We start from the raw sequence: 14,875 nt of genomic DNA, 5'->3' as shown, positions 1-14,875 counted from the left end.
AAATATATTGGCGTAGAAAGCTATTGTATGTGACAATGTAAAAAAAAACATGACTTATTTAGACAAATTGATGACATTTATTTTTCAGAATGTAAAAAGTACTTTATAAATATGGCTTTTGGGTAAACAAAGGCAGTAATACAATACAACTACAATACAGTTGTGTCTATAACTTGACATAAATACTCAAATAGCCAAGATAACATAATTCTTTAAAAATATTAGGTTTGACGAGAAGTAACAGTGCTCTGTTCTTTCACTGAATAAGTGGTGACCATTCCTGAGAGTTACAGTGGCCACACAGCTTTCCCTTTGTTCATTATCTCACTAAGAAGATGGACAGTGCCTTGCAGTTCTTTCATCTTTTAAGTAAAGCATTATCTTGGATTTTAGCCATTACATTGTTCTTTTTCAGTTCCTTTAGATTTGCAAGAAAATGACATTCGTACTTGTAGGAATGTTACTCAAATTGTCTTACATGCACTTTTATGTCAACAATACGTGTTAATGTCCAATACACCGTGGCTTTTTTCATATTTAACTTGTTCATCGTGCTTGTGTATATGATCTTATTATGCTGCATTGTCCCCAATTCTTTTAATCAGTCGTTTAAATCATTTGTGGGATAGAAGAAGTACCTGTCTGGATACTGAATCTACCCTGAGGCTTAACCTGTATTTGTGTTGTCTTTTAGTTACCCTTGACGGCAGTGAGATGGAAAGGCAGGTAACCAAATCCCGGAGGAGTTTCCAAATAGCCAAACTCGACCTTCAGTTTTTCACAATTTCCCAGAGTGTACAAATCCAATCAAAGAGTCAGGGACAGACATAAACCCAGCAGCAGCAGTCCAAGGCATTGGGTTGTAAAGACGGCTGAGTTCCTGAATGTGATCCGGCCTTCCACTGCAGGGTACACGCGCTTCATGTCCGAGATGTACTTGGACAAAACCATAATATCCATGTCACCTGCAAGAGGCGGGAAAGTTCGGTTACTGTATAGTTGGTATTTTATGATATTCTCCAAATAAATTTCCTGTTCTCAATATTTATAGTGCTATAAGCTCTGTGAGGATTAAAGACAGCTGATGAGCCAAAGCATAATAACAGTCAACAGAATTTAAGACCATCTTAAAATGAGTCAGCTGTTTTATTTTGATATTACTTACCTTGTGTTCTTTAGGCTAGTTGTTTTATTTCCTGTCTTTGTCTAGTTTTCACGCTTTTGTGATTGTCTGACTTGCCCACATGTCTTTCATTAGCCCTGCCTCTCTTGTGTATTTAGACTATGTCAATAGTGAGTCAATTTGATATCTGCTCTTAAATTTGACGTTTTTTTTTCCTGTTAAGTTCCTCTGTGTTACCACATGCTTGTGTGCAAGTTCCTTCTTATGTTTCTCTGCTGTTTCTATGCTCTTTTTGTTCCTGCCTGGTTCCTGTTCACGTCTCTGTTTCCTGAGTTTCTTCCCAGTGCCTCGGCCTGCCTGTTAGTTTTGGACTTGCTTTGTGATTATTAAACCACTACCTTCTTTGTGTTTCTGTATTTGGGTCAAGAAAATCACTAAGGGGAAGCTAATGCAAAAATTATTATCAAATTGTTATTACCAGTCTACGGATATGCTAACTGCTCTAAGAAGCTGCACTTGAGCTACATTTTTATGTTAACACGCTAACTTGCTCACAATTACTATGGTAGCATGCAAATGTTTAGGAGGTATGATATTTACCACAGTCATCATCTCAGCTGCAGCAGCATGCTAACGTTTGCCAAGTAGACCGAAACACCAAGTGCAACTGAAGCTGATGGGAATGTTGTTACTTTTGCTGGTATTTGGTCATAAACCTTCTAAAGTATTAGACAAACTGAGAATGTCGCGTGATGATGGTGCTAGAGGAAAAGGGGACCATAGAAAAATTCAAATTCAACTGCCTGACAGATAGACCCTAGTTGCAATCCACAGAGCCATGCTTGAATTGGAAATTTCTTGGGTGTAGCATGTTTTAAGCTCTTTCCCAAGACATTGCTCTCCCCCCACCTATGTGCCCCAGTTGATCTGGTTTGGAAGATTTTTCCAATTGTTTATGTTTTTAGACGTTTGAATGTGATGTGTGGTGTCAAGTCTAACGGTAAATGAATGCAGAAATGTGAGCCAGAGAGGCAGCTTAAAACAGCAAAAATCAGTAAAGCAGTGTAACAGCGATCAGGGATTGTATCGGGATCACATTCCTCGCTCTACGGCTGCCATGTGCCTTCCATATGTTCTCAATTCACAGGCTGCTGGAAGTGTCATGCGAAAAGTGCGATTCTAGATCCACATTTGAAACTCTAGCCTGTCCTAAATTCTTCCCACCCATGATAAAAGGTCTGTACATCATCTATAACACACACTGAGATCTCAATGTGACTTTGCCTTTCAGATATTCCTCCAGATATTCTTGCCACTGCAACCACCCTGACCGACTAAATAAACGTAATCAATAAAAAGTGCTGTTTAGCCCTTCAGTGTTTCGTCATTAAAAAAAACATTCGAGCCCAGGGCCTAATTGGGTTGAAGTCTAACAAGAAGAAGAAACACTGGCGAAGGACTTTAAAGACGTTACAGACCCAGAGCAAGCTTTTCAGCAGTCTGACAACTCTCAGGAATTATTTTAATCAAAGACATTGGTTAGTAAATGAAGCAGTAAAACCTGAAAGCAAATGAAACCACTTGTTCTTTCTCACTGTCTTTACACATAAAACTAAACAAATACACTCTACTGACAAAATACCCATTTAATTTCAAGTAAATGCTTATGTGGTCTTACATACTATTATCTGCTGCCCACCTGTGTTATGCTTTAGCAGCTCCTCCTTGACCATGGTAAAGCCGTCACCTCCACCCACAATGTATGAAGGCATGACCACAGTATATGTCTTCTCCGGGTCTAACGGTTCATACTTGGGCACACGGCACTCGGTACAGAGCATGGACACAGACGCTACACGCTGGTTCACTGGCCTGGAGAGGTCATACTCTACGTGAATACCTGGAAACGGCAGAGGGAAAACAGAGGATATGCTATGTTATGAGGTCAATTGTCCACTGAGGACATTAGTGAACAAGTAGAACAATTAAAGAATAGATTGACGTTTTGGGGAAATATGCATATTTGCTTTCTTGCAGAGATTATATATGCAGCACAACAACCAGTAGACAGGTAGCTTAGCTGACTGCCGACTGGAAACAGGGGGAACAGTTAGTCTGGGTCCGCCTGAATCTGACAAAATCAGCACCTCTACAGCCAACTCATAAAACTGCAAATTGTTGTTTTATAGGGGAGGGAGGAACCCATAGATATTGCATCTTCTTAGCTGCCAGGTAACCATCAGAAACTTTTAGTTAGCCTGTTTCTGGCTAGTTAGCTTTCAGTTGAGGATGGCATTCTCCTGTCAGTCACCAGGGCCGAGCTCATGTTATTGGTTGATAGTCAGACGGTGGAGTTCATAGTTGTCTGAAGGTAGTAAAGTAAAGAGTAATTACTTTTACTTGTATGTACTTTCTTGTATGTGATGAGTAATTGACTACATTTGTTAAATAACTTGCCCAACACTGTTAATCAGTGAGCTCTAGAGTTGCTGGAAGGCAGAATTTTTTTTTACCTCACACAGATCCAGGCTAGTTCTCTGTTTCAGGTCTTTATGCTAAACTAATCTGATCGGTGCGACAGATTAAATGTACAGGCATGAGAATATCAATCTTCTCATCCAACTCTTGACAAGACAGTGAAAAAGCATATTTACCAAATGTTAAATTATTCCTTTAATACAAAATCTGACCAGAGAAAGTAATGGTTAATATTATTGCATGAGACCCTGGAGCCTGATGACAGACCTGAGACTTGAAGAAATTCTCCGGACATTCTTCCATATCTGTGAATGGCGTGTTCAAACGCCTTTTTAACTGTGGATCCTTTTATCTGGACCAGGTCAAAGGTTCCTCCAAATGGTAAAACGGTGAGGATCTCCTCCATAGTTATGGATCCTGAAAGTGAGGGTAAATATCAGTATTTTACATATTTTACATATTATGTGTGTGTGTGTGTGTGTGTATTTGAAAAACTACAAATGCAGGCAGTGTAAAACAGCCTTTGTAATGAAGCACTCTGTTAAAAATAACATTACCGTTTTTGTAGCGTTCGTCTATAGCTGTCCGTATGGCCCCGCTATTCAGCATACACATGCTCACGTGATTCCACTGCTGTTCATTTGAATTTCTTATATTGTGATAAATCTGGCAACACAAAAGAAAAAAAAAATATGGCATGGCAGTAAAACTCTTCTTGGAAAGAACTGCTCTCTTCAGTTGTGGAAATGGACCTTTTTTACTATGTGGATTGCCTGAAAAGATCTGCTAAGTGGTATTTATGTCAGCTTACTCAAAATCTCTGCAGCCCCTTCAATTCCACAAATTCCCACTTAGAACTAAATACTGAACATGCACAGGCAGGATGAAAGGTTACAGGGTCCTGTTCTGGGGAAAATGTATTCATATGAGACGAAAAGAAAATGTTCTTCTTTTTACTCAGTGGTTAACAAACAGAACAACAGAGTGAAGGAGCAACTGAGGCTTTCTGATTATAGTGTAAATGAAGGAGTGAAATGAAAGTTGTCTGTAATCATTACCATGGCATCACAAATTAGGTTTCCAAGGTTACACTCCCGATATCGGCACTCTTCAAATGTCCCATTGAGGTAGACTAAGGTTTCTCCGACATACTGTGAGGAGTACTGAGCCAAGTCTTCCTTCCACTTTGCAACATCAGCGAGGACATCTGGGTCTGAGAGAGTTACAAAAAAGTAAACAGGAAAACATGACACCAGTTCGTTGTAGTTTGAGCGAACCCTTGAGTAAGGACAATGGATTATGTGAGTTATATTATTTTTACTGCGGTGCTATAAATAATTTAAACATTGAATGTGTCAAATCTTTTCATAACTTTTTGTCGACGAAACAATCATTGGTTTCACCACCTGTGTGAACATCATATATAATAACGCCATTTTTAACATAATTATTCCAAGCTGTACACTAATTATTTATTTACTTCAGCACTGAAAACAGACCTGGCACTTTTCAACCACGGAAGCACCAGTTGAAAGCCAGAAATGGGCAATGTCTAATTAATGAAGTGCTCGATGTTACTGCAGTTTACCTTGAGGGATGCTGCTGTCCATTAGGATGGGGTTTCCAGTAGCTTTTATCACATTCCCAGCCTCATCAAAAGTAACTTTCAGGTACCCAAGGTATTTCCCAAAGGCATAGGCCTGGACCACCGGTACGTTTCTCCCATCGTTAGACCTCACCATAAAGGGGTATGGACCTGCTGGGACTTCGGTGGATGGGGGGTTTCCTGCAGAAGAAGACATTCATCAACTGAATTAAACAAAAATAATAAAAGAAATAGTTAAGAAATACAAGACAGTTGGTCATATGTGACCCTCAGCCAATAGATGAGACCTGGATGGGGAATAAAATAAGATAAAAGTACCAGTATAGAGGAATGTGTTGGTGTGTCCTCCAATAACAACGTCAACTCCTCTCACTCGCTTGGCGATGTCTTGATCTACTTCAAAGCCAGAGTGGCCCAGGGCAATAATTTTATTATAGCCCAGGGTTTGGAGCTTATCAACTTGAACCTGAAGTGATTCCACCTCATCCTCAAACTTTAAGTGTTGGCCTAACGCACAAAAGAGAAAAGAGATGGAAACTGAGAGTTGGTCTATCTCTATTGTGTTATAACAGATCTTGAACAAACAAGCTTTAACTCACTGTATTGCTGCATGCAACAATATGCTTTTACCTGGCATGGATAAGAAGGGGGTCTCTGCAGTGGTGTAGCCGACCACAGCCACTTTCTCTGAGCCCACACTGATGACTGTGTAGGGCTCGTAGTATCCACTGAGTTTTGCGGCTAGAGTCTGGTCAGGTTTTATGTTGGCACTCACCACAGAGCAATTCACTTTCTGGAGGAAGGGCTGGATCAGACCATCCACTCCATTGTCAAACTCATGATTTCCAAACGCCTGAATGACACAAAATTGATTGATTTTTATTAAATGGTGGACTCCAGTGATTTACTCTAATCAAAAACTAACTCTCCAATTTTACTGCTACAGCTACTTCTCTTAGGAAAGTGGCAGAAAGAAAATGTCATATTCAAGTAAATAAGTATTTATGTTATTTACCATAACATCATAACCAAGTTTGTTCATGAAGTGAGCTGCTTCGGCGCCTTTGTAGTAGTTGAACCAGACAGTTCCCTGAAACTGGTCTCCAGCATCCAGAAACATCACATTCTTCTCCTTTTCCCGGATCTCCGACACTTTGGTGAACCGCCTGGCGACCCCAGCGAAGCAGGGACTCCCGGTTCGACATTTCCCCGAGTCCTCGCTGGTCTCCTCGATCCGTGCGTGGTTGTCGTTGGTGTGCAGTAATGTCACCTCGAAAGTCCGCGCTGTGCCCAGACACAAAAGCAGACAGAGGCAGAGCCAGATCCAGGGAGCGCGCAGGGTCGTCCAGACGCTCATCGTGTAAATGTGCGTAAAAACGCAGCAGTGACCAAGAATGCGAAGAACATGAAAAAGGCGTGGGCTTTTGTCTGAAGTGGGATGTGTTAAGGCTCCTGGGAAGATACTGCAGTCACAACATGTTAGGACTCCCCATATGGAAAATTAGGATAAAGAAAAGTTATGATTTCCCCAATGCTTTAAAGGTAAAGGTGAATTTTAAGTTGTAAATATGAACAACTTTTGCGTTGCAAGGTCCTGAAAAAACTAAATTTTGGCTGATTGGACCATCTGACCCCTAACTTTAAAAAAAAAAAGAGGGTTGCAGGAGGCTCTGGTCCAAAATATATTTATTAACAAACCATTTTGCATAATTAACGATTACTTACATTTATAATTGTATTATGACCAAAGACAAAAGATAAACGCCAGCTAAAGGTGTTTTTCACAACCTGGCAACTCCAACTCCTGCTCCACGTTGTTCTTATTAGCGGCTTCTGATCAACAGTAGTAATAGTGGTATCTGATTACTTTTTCAGCGATGTTGAAAAAAGTTTTCATTGTGGAAGTCACTGCATTAATGGTCAGTTCAGCAACACTATTTGCAATGTAACTCAAGTAGTTAAATTTTTTTTTTTTTTTTTGCCATTTTATGTAGTCAACTATTGAAACTACAAAAAATATTGGGCCTTTAAAAGAAATGAATGATTTTTCTTTTTTCTTTTACAATTGCTTATCTACTGCAATTGAACCCTTTGACTAGCCCCGCCCCTTTTCCTTCCATCCGGACCACTGTGAAGGCATACCCAGGCAATGCATTTTTCAGGCACCTACCACCACACGCTAGCTTTAGTTAACTTAACTAGATTTCTCCCTATTGTAGCTTTGCTGTAGTTCAACTTCTTGAGGAATGTTTTTTGTACTTGTTTCCTGACAAATACATTTAATTCAAGAGAAAATGAGAGAAAATGCCTTTGTCTCAGAGTGTTGATTCAGTAACTAAGAAATATCCACTTTCTATCTAAATGCAGATATTTTTTTCCCCTTTTCCTGGAAGGAAGAGGCTTCCGCACATGGACAACCTCTCTTTTCCAGAACAATAAAGAGATTGTTTACACAAACTATAGGTCACATATTCATAGCTTCTATTTCTAAGCATTAATTAGGAGCCCTAATGCACCTCCTGTCCCCTTTGTTTCATGAAAGAATGAATCACCTCACTCTACAGTTTATGTTGAGTGAGAAGGAGCTGCGCTGATTTATCACTTCTGGTGAATACAATGTCCTCCAGCCAGCAGCACCGCTAAGTGGACAGAACAGGACTAGAACAGTGAGTTAGTTAATCAAGTTAATCGAAGGTTAATCACAGAGAAGCACTGTGCCTCCCAAATGTTTTCCCTCATGAATTAAAAATTTTCATAGAGATATAATAATATAGGTCACTAATCCAGTAATGGCTGATAAATCCTAATCAGTCCCACCACAGTGAACTCAACACAGAGAAAGATTAGAAACCTGAAACAAAATTATTGCAATATCACTGAAAAACTCAACAGTATTTCTGGAAATAGCGGACGAGATTGGCCTTTGAAGACACTGTTATTTAAAATGTATTTTCCTGGTAACAATTAGGATAACGTGAAAGAGAGAGATCAAAAATTCTGTTACATTTTATGTGTTTTTGCACTTCATTACTGTGGTACAAGTGGAGACTTTTTTTAAAAGAAATACGAGAGACTGTCTTGCGATGGGACACTGGTCAACATGTTGATGTTCAGACCCTTGAGTACTCAGTAGTTATTACTGAGTAGTATATGAGTTGGAAAATTGGACACATTGATAAAAGCAAAATGCGATCAAGTACAATGGAAACAGATTTAGCAAATGAATAAGCAAAAGTTTAATCTTCCTCACTGCTTACTGGGGAAACTTATTTTAGGTTAGTTCCCACATCATGAGCACTTTTTGTTTGCCACATGTTCTAAGATCATGGGTCTGCCTTTAAGGCCACCTAAGACAATTAAGACACTCTTCAGAATTCCAGTAAAATGCTTAATCACGCCCCACATACTTTGTTCCAGGCCACTGGCTCCCCTCTGGCTGAGGTCTTTGCTGCCTCAGTGGTAGAACAAATAGGAGACCGTCACACCTGAGGCCATTTGTCCACTGAACTCTGCTCCCTCCCCTTGGGGAATCTTCCCACCCCCACTTCCCACTGCCGTGTGTTTTTATTGCAACATGTTTGTTTGTGCATATGTTTGTGCTTTGCTGCATATACCTTTTAATTGCCGTGCTGGTAATAAATAAAATACTTTGAAATAGATGGTGAATACCCATGTTTGCTATGTACATGTTGCTATGCCTTTTTGCAGGCACATTGTGAGACCTCTTGTTATATTACCACCAACTACTGATCAGTTGAGCATCTTTTAAATTAGGAATGTGTATCAAGTTATCCCTGTGCTTATACATTTACATGTGTAACTTGTAGAGAGCCAGTAGAGTCTAAATACAAACCGGGCCTGATCATTAAAACTGCTCCATACTGCCCCTAGGGGTCAATAACTCTATAGTGTATCTTTAACAATCAAAGTGCAGGCAGTGGGGGCAGAAGTATTCAGATTTTGTAATCAAAAAGTAGCAAACTCAAGCAAAAGTAGAAAAACCACTGTCATACATTCACAATTTTACTACAAATATTGCACAAATAAGGTAAAAAAAATATTTGCATCAAAATATACTAAAGGTTTGGTCTGTGGCACCATCAGAAGACCAGAAGCTCACTAAGCTCACAGTGTACAGATGTTGCATTTGTTGCAGTTTGGCACAGGAGCTGACACAGGAGCTGACACAGGAGCTGACACAGGAGCTGACACAGTTAAACAGATGTTGTACCGTTTGAACCTGAAGCATAAACATTCTTCCCACACACAGTGATATTGGGTTTCTCCAGCCTCTGAACAACACTGAATCGCTCGGCGCTTCTGCTTTCTCCTGTTCAGTGCCCCTGTGAGGGCTGAAACCACTTTACTGCACCGACCCTCGCTGTGATAACGAGACCTTCTATGTCCGGTAAACTTTCAGCAAATGCAGCTCTGATAGTGAGGTGAGAAGTGTTCATCTAATAATGGTTAGGGTTATCTGTTTGATAGATAGATTGCTATCTTTATGTCGTTCCTGGAATGAACCAGAGGCTGAAGCGCACCCTCCACTACAGGCTTGCATTCCTAACATTTACACTGCATACATAATGGTATAATATTTCTCTAGCATTATCCTCAGCCTTGATTTTCAGATATTGCTCACAACGTGATGAATTTCAGTGATGCATCATCAACTCTGTGTCTGTCTTGCTCAATAACCTCTCCTATTCACACTCCACAACTCATCACCCACACCAGCGCTGATGTGTGCTGTTAGCACTTGTCTGCCCTCTGAGGATTAGGCTGGTCACCTCCGCTCTCTCTTACTATCACCTTGTCTCTTCCAGCACACAAACCTTCCACACATTGTGTGTTAGCAAACATGCACACACAAAGCCAGACAGCTTATACCTCCAGGAGGCAGTAAATCAATTCATGTCACACACTCACATAATCAAGTCTTATTCTTCTCCTCATATCTCCAAGCACCATGTCAATTACATTGTTTGTAATTTATACCGCTGGGTAATCTTTCTTTAATTGTTCAAATGAGGCCATCTGTGACACTGTAGTTGCATGCTTTGAATGTTTAGAGAGAGACTGATTTGCATTATGCAACAAAACCTCATTTACTGACACAGTGGTGTCACTGTAGCATCGTTGCCGTAACTCAATTGTGTGCCTGCTTTTTTTTCCCCCAGCTCAAAGTGTGGACTAGTTGCAGCTCTTAAAAGGGTTGTTAAAACTCACATCTGCCTGCAGTCAATCTCCCATCTGACCATTCAGTCACTAAATGGACTCGGCCACTTCCTCTCAAGCCAAAATGAGCCTGACCACAGCGATGACGGCCTCTTATCAATGAGCAGACTTCATCACCACTTAGCTCATTTCCTGTCACGTTTTACCCCAGAGAATAAAATTGTGTCCAATACAGTAGCCTACATTTAGTGTGCACCTCTACCCCTCCTCTTCCTTATAGCTGTGAGCTTAGATGCTTTTCAAGCGAGCAGCCCTTTGCTTGAGTAACCCATTTGATATTTGCAGCGAGGGTCTCCCAAAAATGGGGCACAGGCCCTCTGAAAAGTGACGCAATCCCCTACATGGTGGCACCAGCTCCTTCATATGGTCATCAGATTTGGAATGTTAGAACCAGTTGTAAATAGAAATCCATATCTCTCCCAATACAATTTTAGCAGGGGACCTCTGAGAGCTGATTGGCGGAGCAGAAGGCACCATATGTCATCCAACCAGGCTGGGGCACACTGAAGCGGGACAGGTTCTCCGACCCAACATGTGTCCTATATTCTGATTCTGTCATTGTACTTCAATGCAGCCTTCAGATTATGCACAGTGGTAGAAAAGTCAGGTTGCAGTGACTGTTTATCATGAATATTATATTGTTGCATTACTATTAATCATGCTTTAATGAGTAAGCAGAATTTATGTTGCATCTGGTCAAGGTGGTTCTAATTTTAACTCATGTCAATCTATAACTTGCTGTTAGCTTCCTGCAGATAAGTATTGCTGAACATGTTGGCTGATAAGTAACAAGAACTTGCAGTATAGAAATGAAAAACTGAAACACTTATAAGCACTGTCACCATCACATCTGGTTTGTCCGCCAGAGAGCACTGACAAGATGATTTTCCAACTGTAATACGTCCCACTTAGTATATTTCTTGGTCACAATGCAAATAACACCCAAAGTGAAGGGATCCTTATCAATATTGTATGTTTATATTATGTGTTTATGTTTTAATAATGTACTCTTGGCGCATTCATTATATTGCGCATAATGAAATAGACAGTATCAGTTAGGCTATAATAATAATGCCCCATATTTTATAAGCTCATTATATAATTTCATGTAAAATCTCTGTGAAGTAACTAGTGACTATAGCTGTCAGTGTAGTGAAGTAAAAAGTACAATATCCTCCCTAGTAAGACATACTACTGAGACATATTTTTTTTTAATCATTTTATTGGAAGTCACCTAAACCTAAGTGGAACTGCCCTAAGTGTTTGACATGATGCCATTGAAGCGAAATGAGTGTGTTTTATCATGAAACAGATCCTGTAATATAAATACAATGTTCTCTGAATTTAAATCTCATGTAGCTATACAGCCATCTACAGATCTGAGGTACTTTTAGGATCCAGATTCCAAACATGGCTGACCTAGCTGCTCAGCTTGATCATTTCTCCCGTGTCTCATTTCATCAACATTTGGATAAGAGGGAGCCATTTCCTACAGTGATGGTTTTGGGTGGGTGGAGAGGGAGGATTGAATCTCATAAAAACGAGGGATCTGCCCTGATTTGGATTGGCCCTATTTAATCTCAGTTGCTACAGCTGTGAGTTATTGAGGATATAAAGAGATGACCACAATAAGAAAGAAAGGCCATCAAAAAATACAAAAAAAAAAAAAAACTCTTAGACATCCTCTCCTACGGACCTAATATAGTTGGTATTCCATACCAGCTAGTCTCATGGTTTCATATTCACTCAAAATTCTCCACATTATGAATAAAAACATAGGTATAATGTATCAACTTTAAGACTTGCTTGATACCTTATTAGCTGACAAAGAAAAACTATCACGGCCAGTGTGATATAAGATATATAGATAGTCCGCAGTGTCAGGGTTTGTGTCTCATGTCAGTTTACTTCCTGCCTTTGTCCTGTTTCCCTCCAGTGTGATTGTCTGCCCTGCCCTAATGTGTTTCACCTGTGTTCTGCTGCCCTTGCCTCCCTTGTGTCTATTTAGTCTCTGTGCTCACTGTTGTCTTTGTCAGCTCGTCTGTTCTGTTCTGCTGCTCTACCCCCATGTTTTGCTCCAGTGTCTTCTGTGCCTACTCTGCCGTGCTAGCCCCAGTGTCCTGTGCTCCGGTGTTCCCCAGCTGATTCCTGCTTTTCAGTTTTGCTTGGATTTTGCGTTCTTTTGATTTTATCCGTTTTTTAAGTTGATTTTTGGTTTAATAAATTGCCTTTTTACTCCAACTATTTTTGCCCTTTTCATTGTCTGCATTTGGGTCCTTAACTGTGCTTAATGTGACAGCTGCAGTGGATTTAGAGATGATGGGAGATAAAAGAAGCAGAGTCACAGAAATCGCCCCCTGCTGCTGCTGAACTGGGTCACTCACACTGATGCTTTGTCACACAGAAAACTAAAGCTTTAAGACTCTTGTAACACCGCTGCGTGTGTGTGTGTGTGTGTGTGTGTGTGTGTGTGTGTGTGTGTGTTTTCTTCTAGTCTGAACATACATTTTCAACTTTTTGTTTGCAAGTTTCCCTGGATAGAGTTTGCAACCATAGTCAGTAGTGAACTGGATTTAGAGCAGGATGTTGATCTAACAACACCTTGGTCTGTTGTTGTGTGTCTCTGCATGTTTTCTGAGTGAGAGAGTGTGTAAACAGAGACATGCATGGGTTCTTGTGTAAACAATGGTAATGGTGGCTGTGCTGCGCCCAGTGCCCCATGCATTAGAGATGCCAGACAGTCATGGTCAGTCAAGGGGTACAATCATTAACTCACAGAAGGATCTGTGTCACAGAGTCCTGCTTGATGATACTCTGAACCTGGACACAGAGGAGCGAGTGTTGTTTGTCACTGGCTGCAGGGGAGTTCAAGGTATAACTACACTGATGAAGGAAGACATGGAATGACTTTACCGACATATGCAGTATGCTGACTTCACAATTTAGGATGTCCAGAGGGTTAGAAACATTCTGTATAATCAAGTTTTACAAGAAAGTCAATGGGAACTCTTTGCAACAGATGCAGCTTCCCAGGAAAGAATTCATTAACACGAAAACCAATTATCTGGGATGTAATTTGATGAAGATGTCAGAGGCGTTTATGTATGCCTTATTGATTATTTTAGTGTTTGAGTAAATAAAAGAGATATTACCATGCTCTGTAATGTTCACTCTCCCTGGAAATGTACCACTGACCTGACATCTTTGACAGATTAAAATGTGAAATGCCTTTTTTTTTTTATCCTTGTAAATGGTTATTCTTATGCATAAATGCAGATGAAAGATGGTATAAACTGAAGATTATGTGCAGGGAAATTGAACTTCACAGAACTGAAATTCACATGAATGGGCTGATACAGACATTAGCCAAATAAGCATCTGCATTCAATCAAAATCATTCACTACATCTACCCTTCTGTGGAAACACCCCGCCCAGCAGCACATGTCTTTGAAAGGCTTTGTCGGTCCTTTCTCTTTTTCCGAACATAGGTTAATGTTCTAATCTGTGAGATGCCTTCATGCTACATCAAACCCCAAATCACCTGTCTGACTTTTTTTTTTATGGGCTTGTCTGAAGTTTTTTTCATGACAAAGATTGATTTAACTGAGAACACTGATTTAATTGAGAACTGTTATGATCCTTACTAAATGTTGCAGTGATTTTTTAACTACAATTATCATTCATAGAAAACTTTGGTTATATAAGCTTTATGAGCAACAAGTTTGTTTCTCAAGCTTTCTAATAATTTCTGGGAAAGATGCAGGAGTGTTATCTCAAAAGAAACTCTGTGTTCAAGGGCATAATGTAGAAAAAGCTTGAAACTGGCAATGTGACAGTATATGAGTGTGTATTCGTGTTGGAAAGGAGCTGATAAGCTTGTTCAGGGGCACAAATACTTTGTAACGCAAATGCACCATGGACGATTGATTGCTACAGGCAGGACCAGACTTGTGGCGTTGAACATTGCAGCTTCTTTCCTCCTATTGCATAATATAATTTAAGTCAAACGTCATCAATGCTCTCTGTGTATTATTTCTCCTTTATTCAGTGACAGCCTTATGCAGCAAATTCTCAAAATCTTTAAATTATACAGAAAATTCTCAAAATCTTTATTTCTAGGCTGAAAACAAAAGATCCACTAGAACCTCATTCCTGTCAGTGTGTAGAAGACAATGGAATTGAGTTGTTAACCAAATCAAAAAAAAAAAAAAAAAAAAAAAAAAAATATATATATATATATATATATATATATATATATATATATATATATATATATATATTCAAAAGATTAATTTGTTTTAGAGACTTGAATTTTGGTGTTTTGTCAAAATTCGGGTGCAACTTGCCAGCAAGGAAGAAGCAAAGACTGAAATAAACTGTTTTGGTCTTTGGGTGCAGGAAAAAGCAGCATAATCCTGACTCTCAACTG

At 39.8% G+C, this 14,875-nt stretch overlaps 1 protein-coding gene across 1 annotated transcript; it reads right to left on the bottom strand.

Moving 5' to 3' along the window:
- Positions 1-57: 57 nt before the first annotated feature.
- LOC139633420 (snake venom 5'-nucleotidase-like) lies at positions 58-6,650 on the bottom strand. Its single transcript, XM_071499099.1, has 9 exons — positions 6,223-6,650; positions 5,838-6,060; positions 5,526-5,714; positions 5,190-5,387; positions 4,660-4,814; positions 4,159-4,267; positions 3,869-4,018; positions 2,823-3,023; positions 58-965 (listed from the first exon to the last, which is right to left on the bottom strand). Exons 1-9 carry the CDS (start codon positions 6,562-6,564, stop codon positions 808-810), a joined length of 1,725 nt encoding a protein of 574 aa, XP_071355200.1. The 5' UTR covers positions 6,565-6,650; the 3' UTR covers positions 58-807.
- Positions 6,651-14,875: the final 8,225 nt, after the last annotated feature.

Source organism: Trachinotus anak, unplaced genomic scaffold (genome assembly GCF_046630095.1).
Source record: "Trachinotus anak isolate AG129_WGS33_773 ecotype Australia unplaced genomic scaffold, CSIRO_AGI_Tana_v1 ptg000015l, whole genome shotgun sequence".
In the NCBI taxonomy this organism is placed as follows: Eukaryota; Metazoa; Chordata; class Actinopteri; order Carangiformes; family Carangidae; genus Trachinotus; species Trachinotus anak.
The sequence above is the reverse complement of the archived record's forward strand: the minus strand, read 5'-3'. Positions and strand labels throughout refer to the sequence as shown.

What these genes read in the sequence shown, in the direction of transcription:
- LOC139633420 (XM_071499099.1), bottom strand. Translation starts at nt 6,564, where the DNA reads ATGAGCGTCTGGACGACCCTGCGCGCTCCCTGGATCTGGCTCTGCCTC. An exon ending in AGACGAACGCTACAAAAACG is followed by an intron (nt 4,019 to 4,158) that starts GTAATGTTATTT and finishes CCTCACTTTCAG; the next exon opens with GATCCATAACTATGGAGGAG. An exon ending in GCTGCTAAAGCATAACACAG is followed by an intron (nt 966 to 2,822) that starts GTGGGCAGCAGA and finishes CGCCTCTTGCAG; the next exon opens with GTGACATGGATATTATGGTT.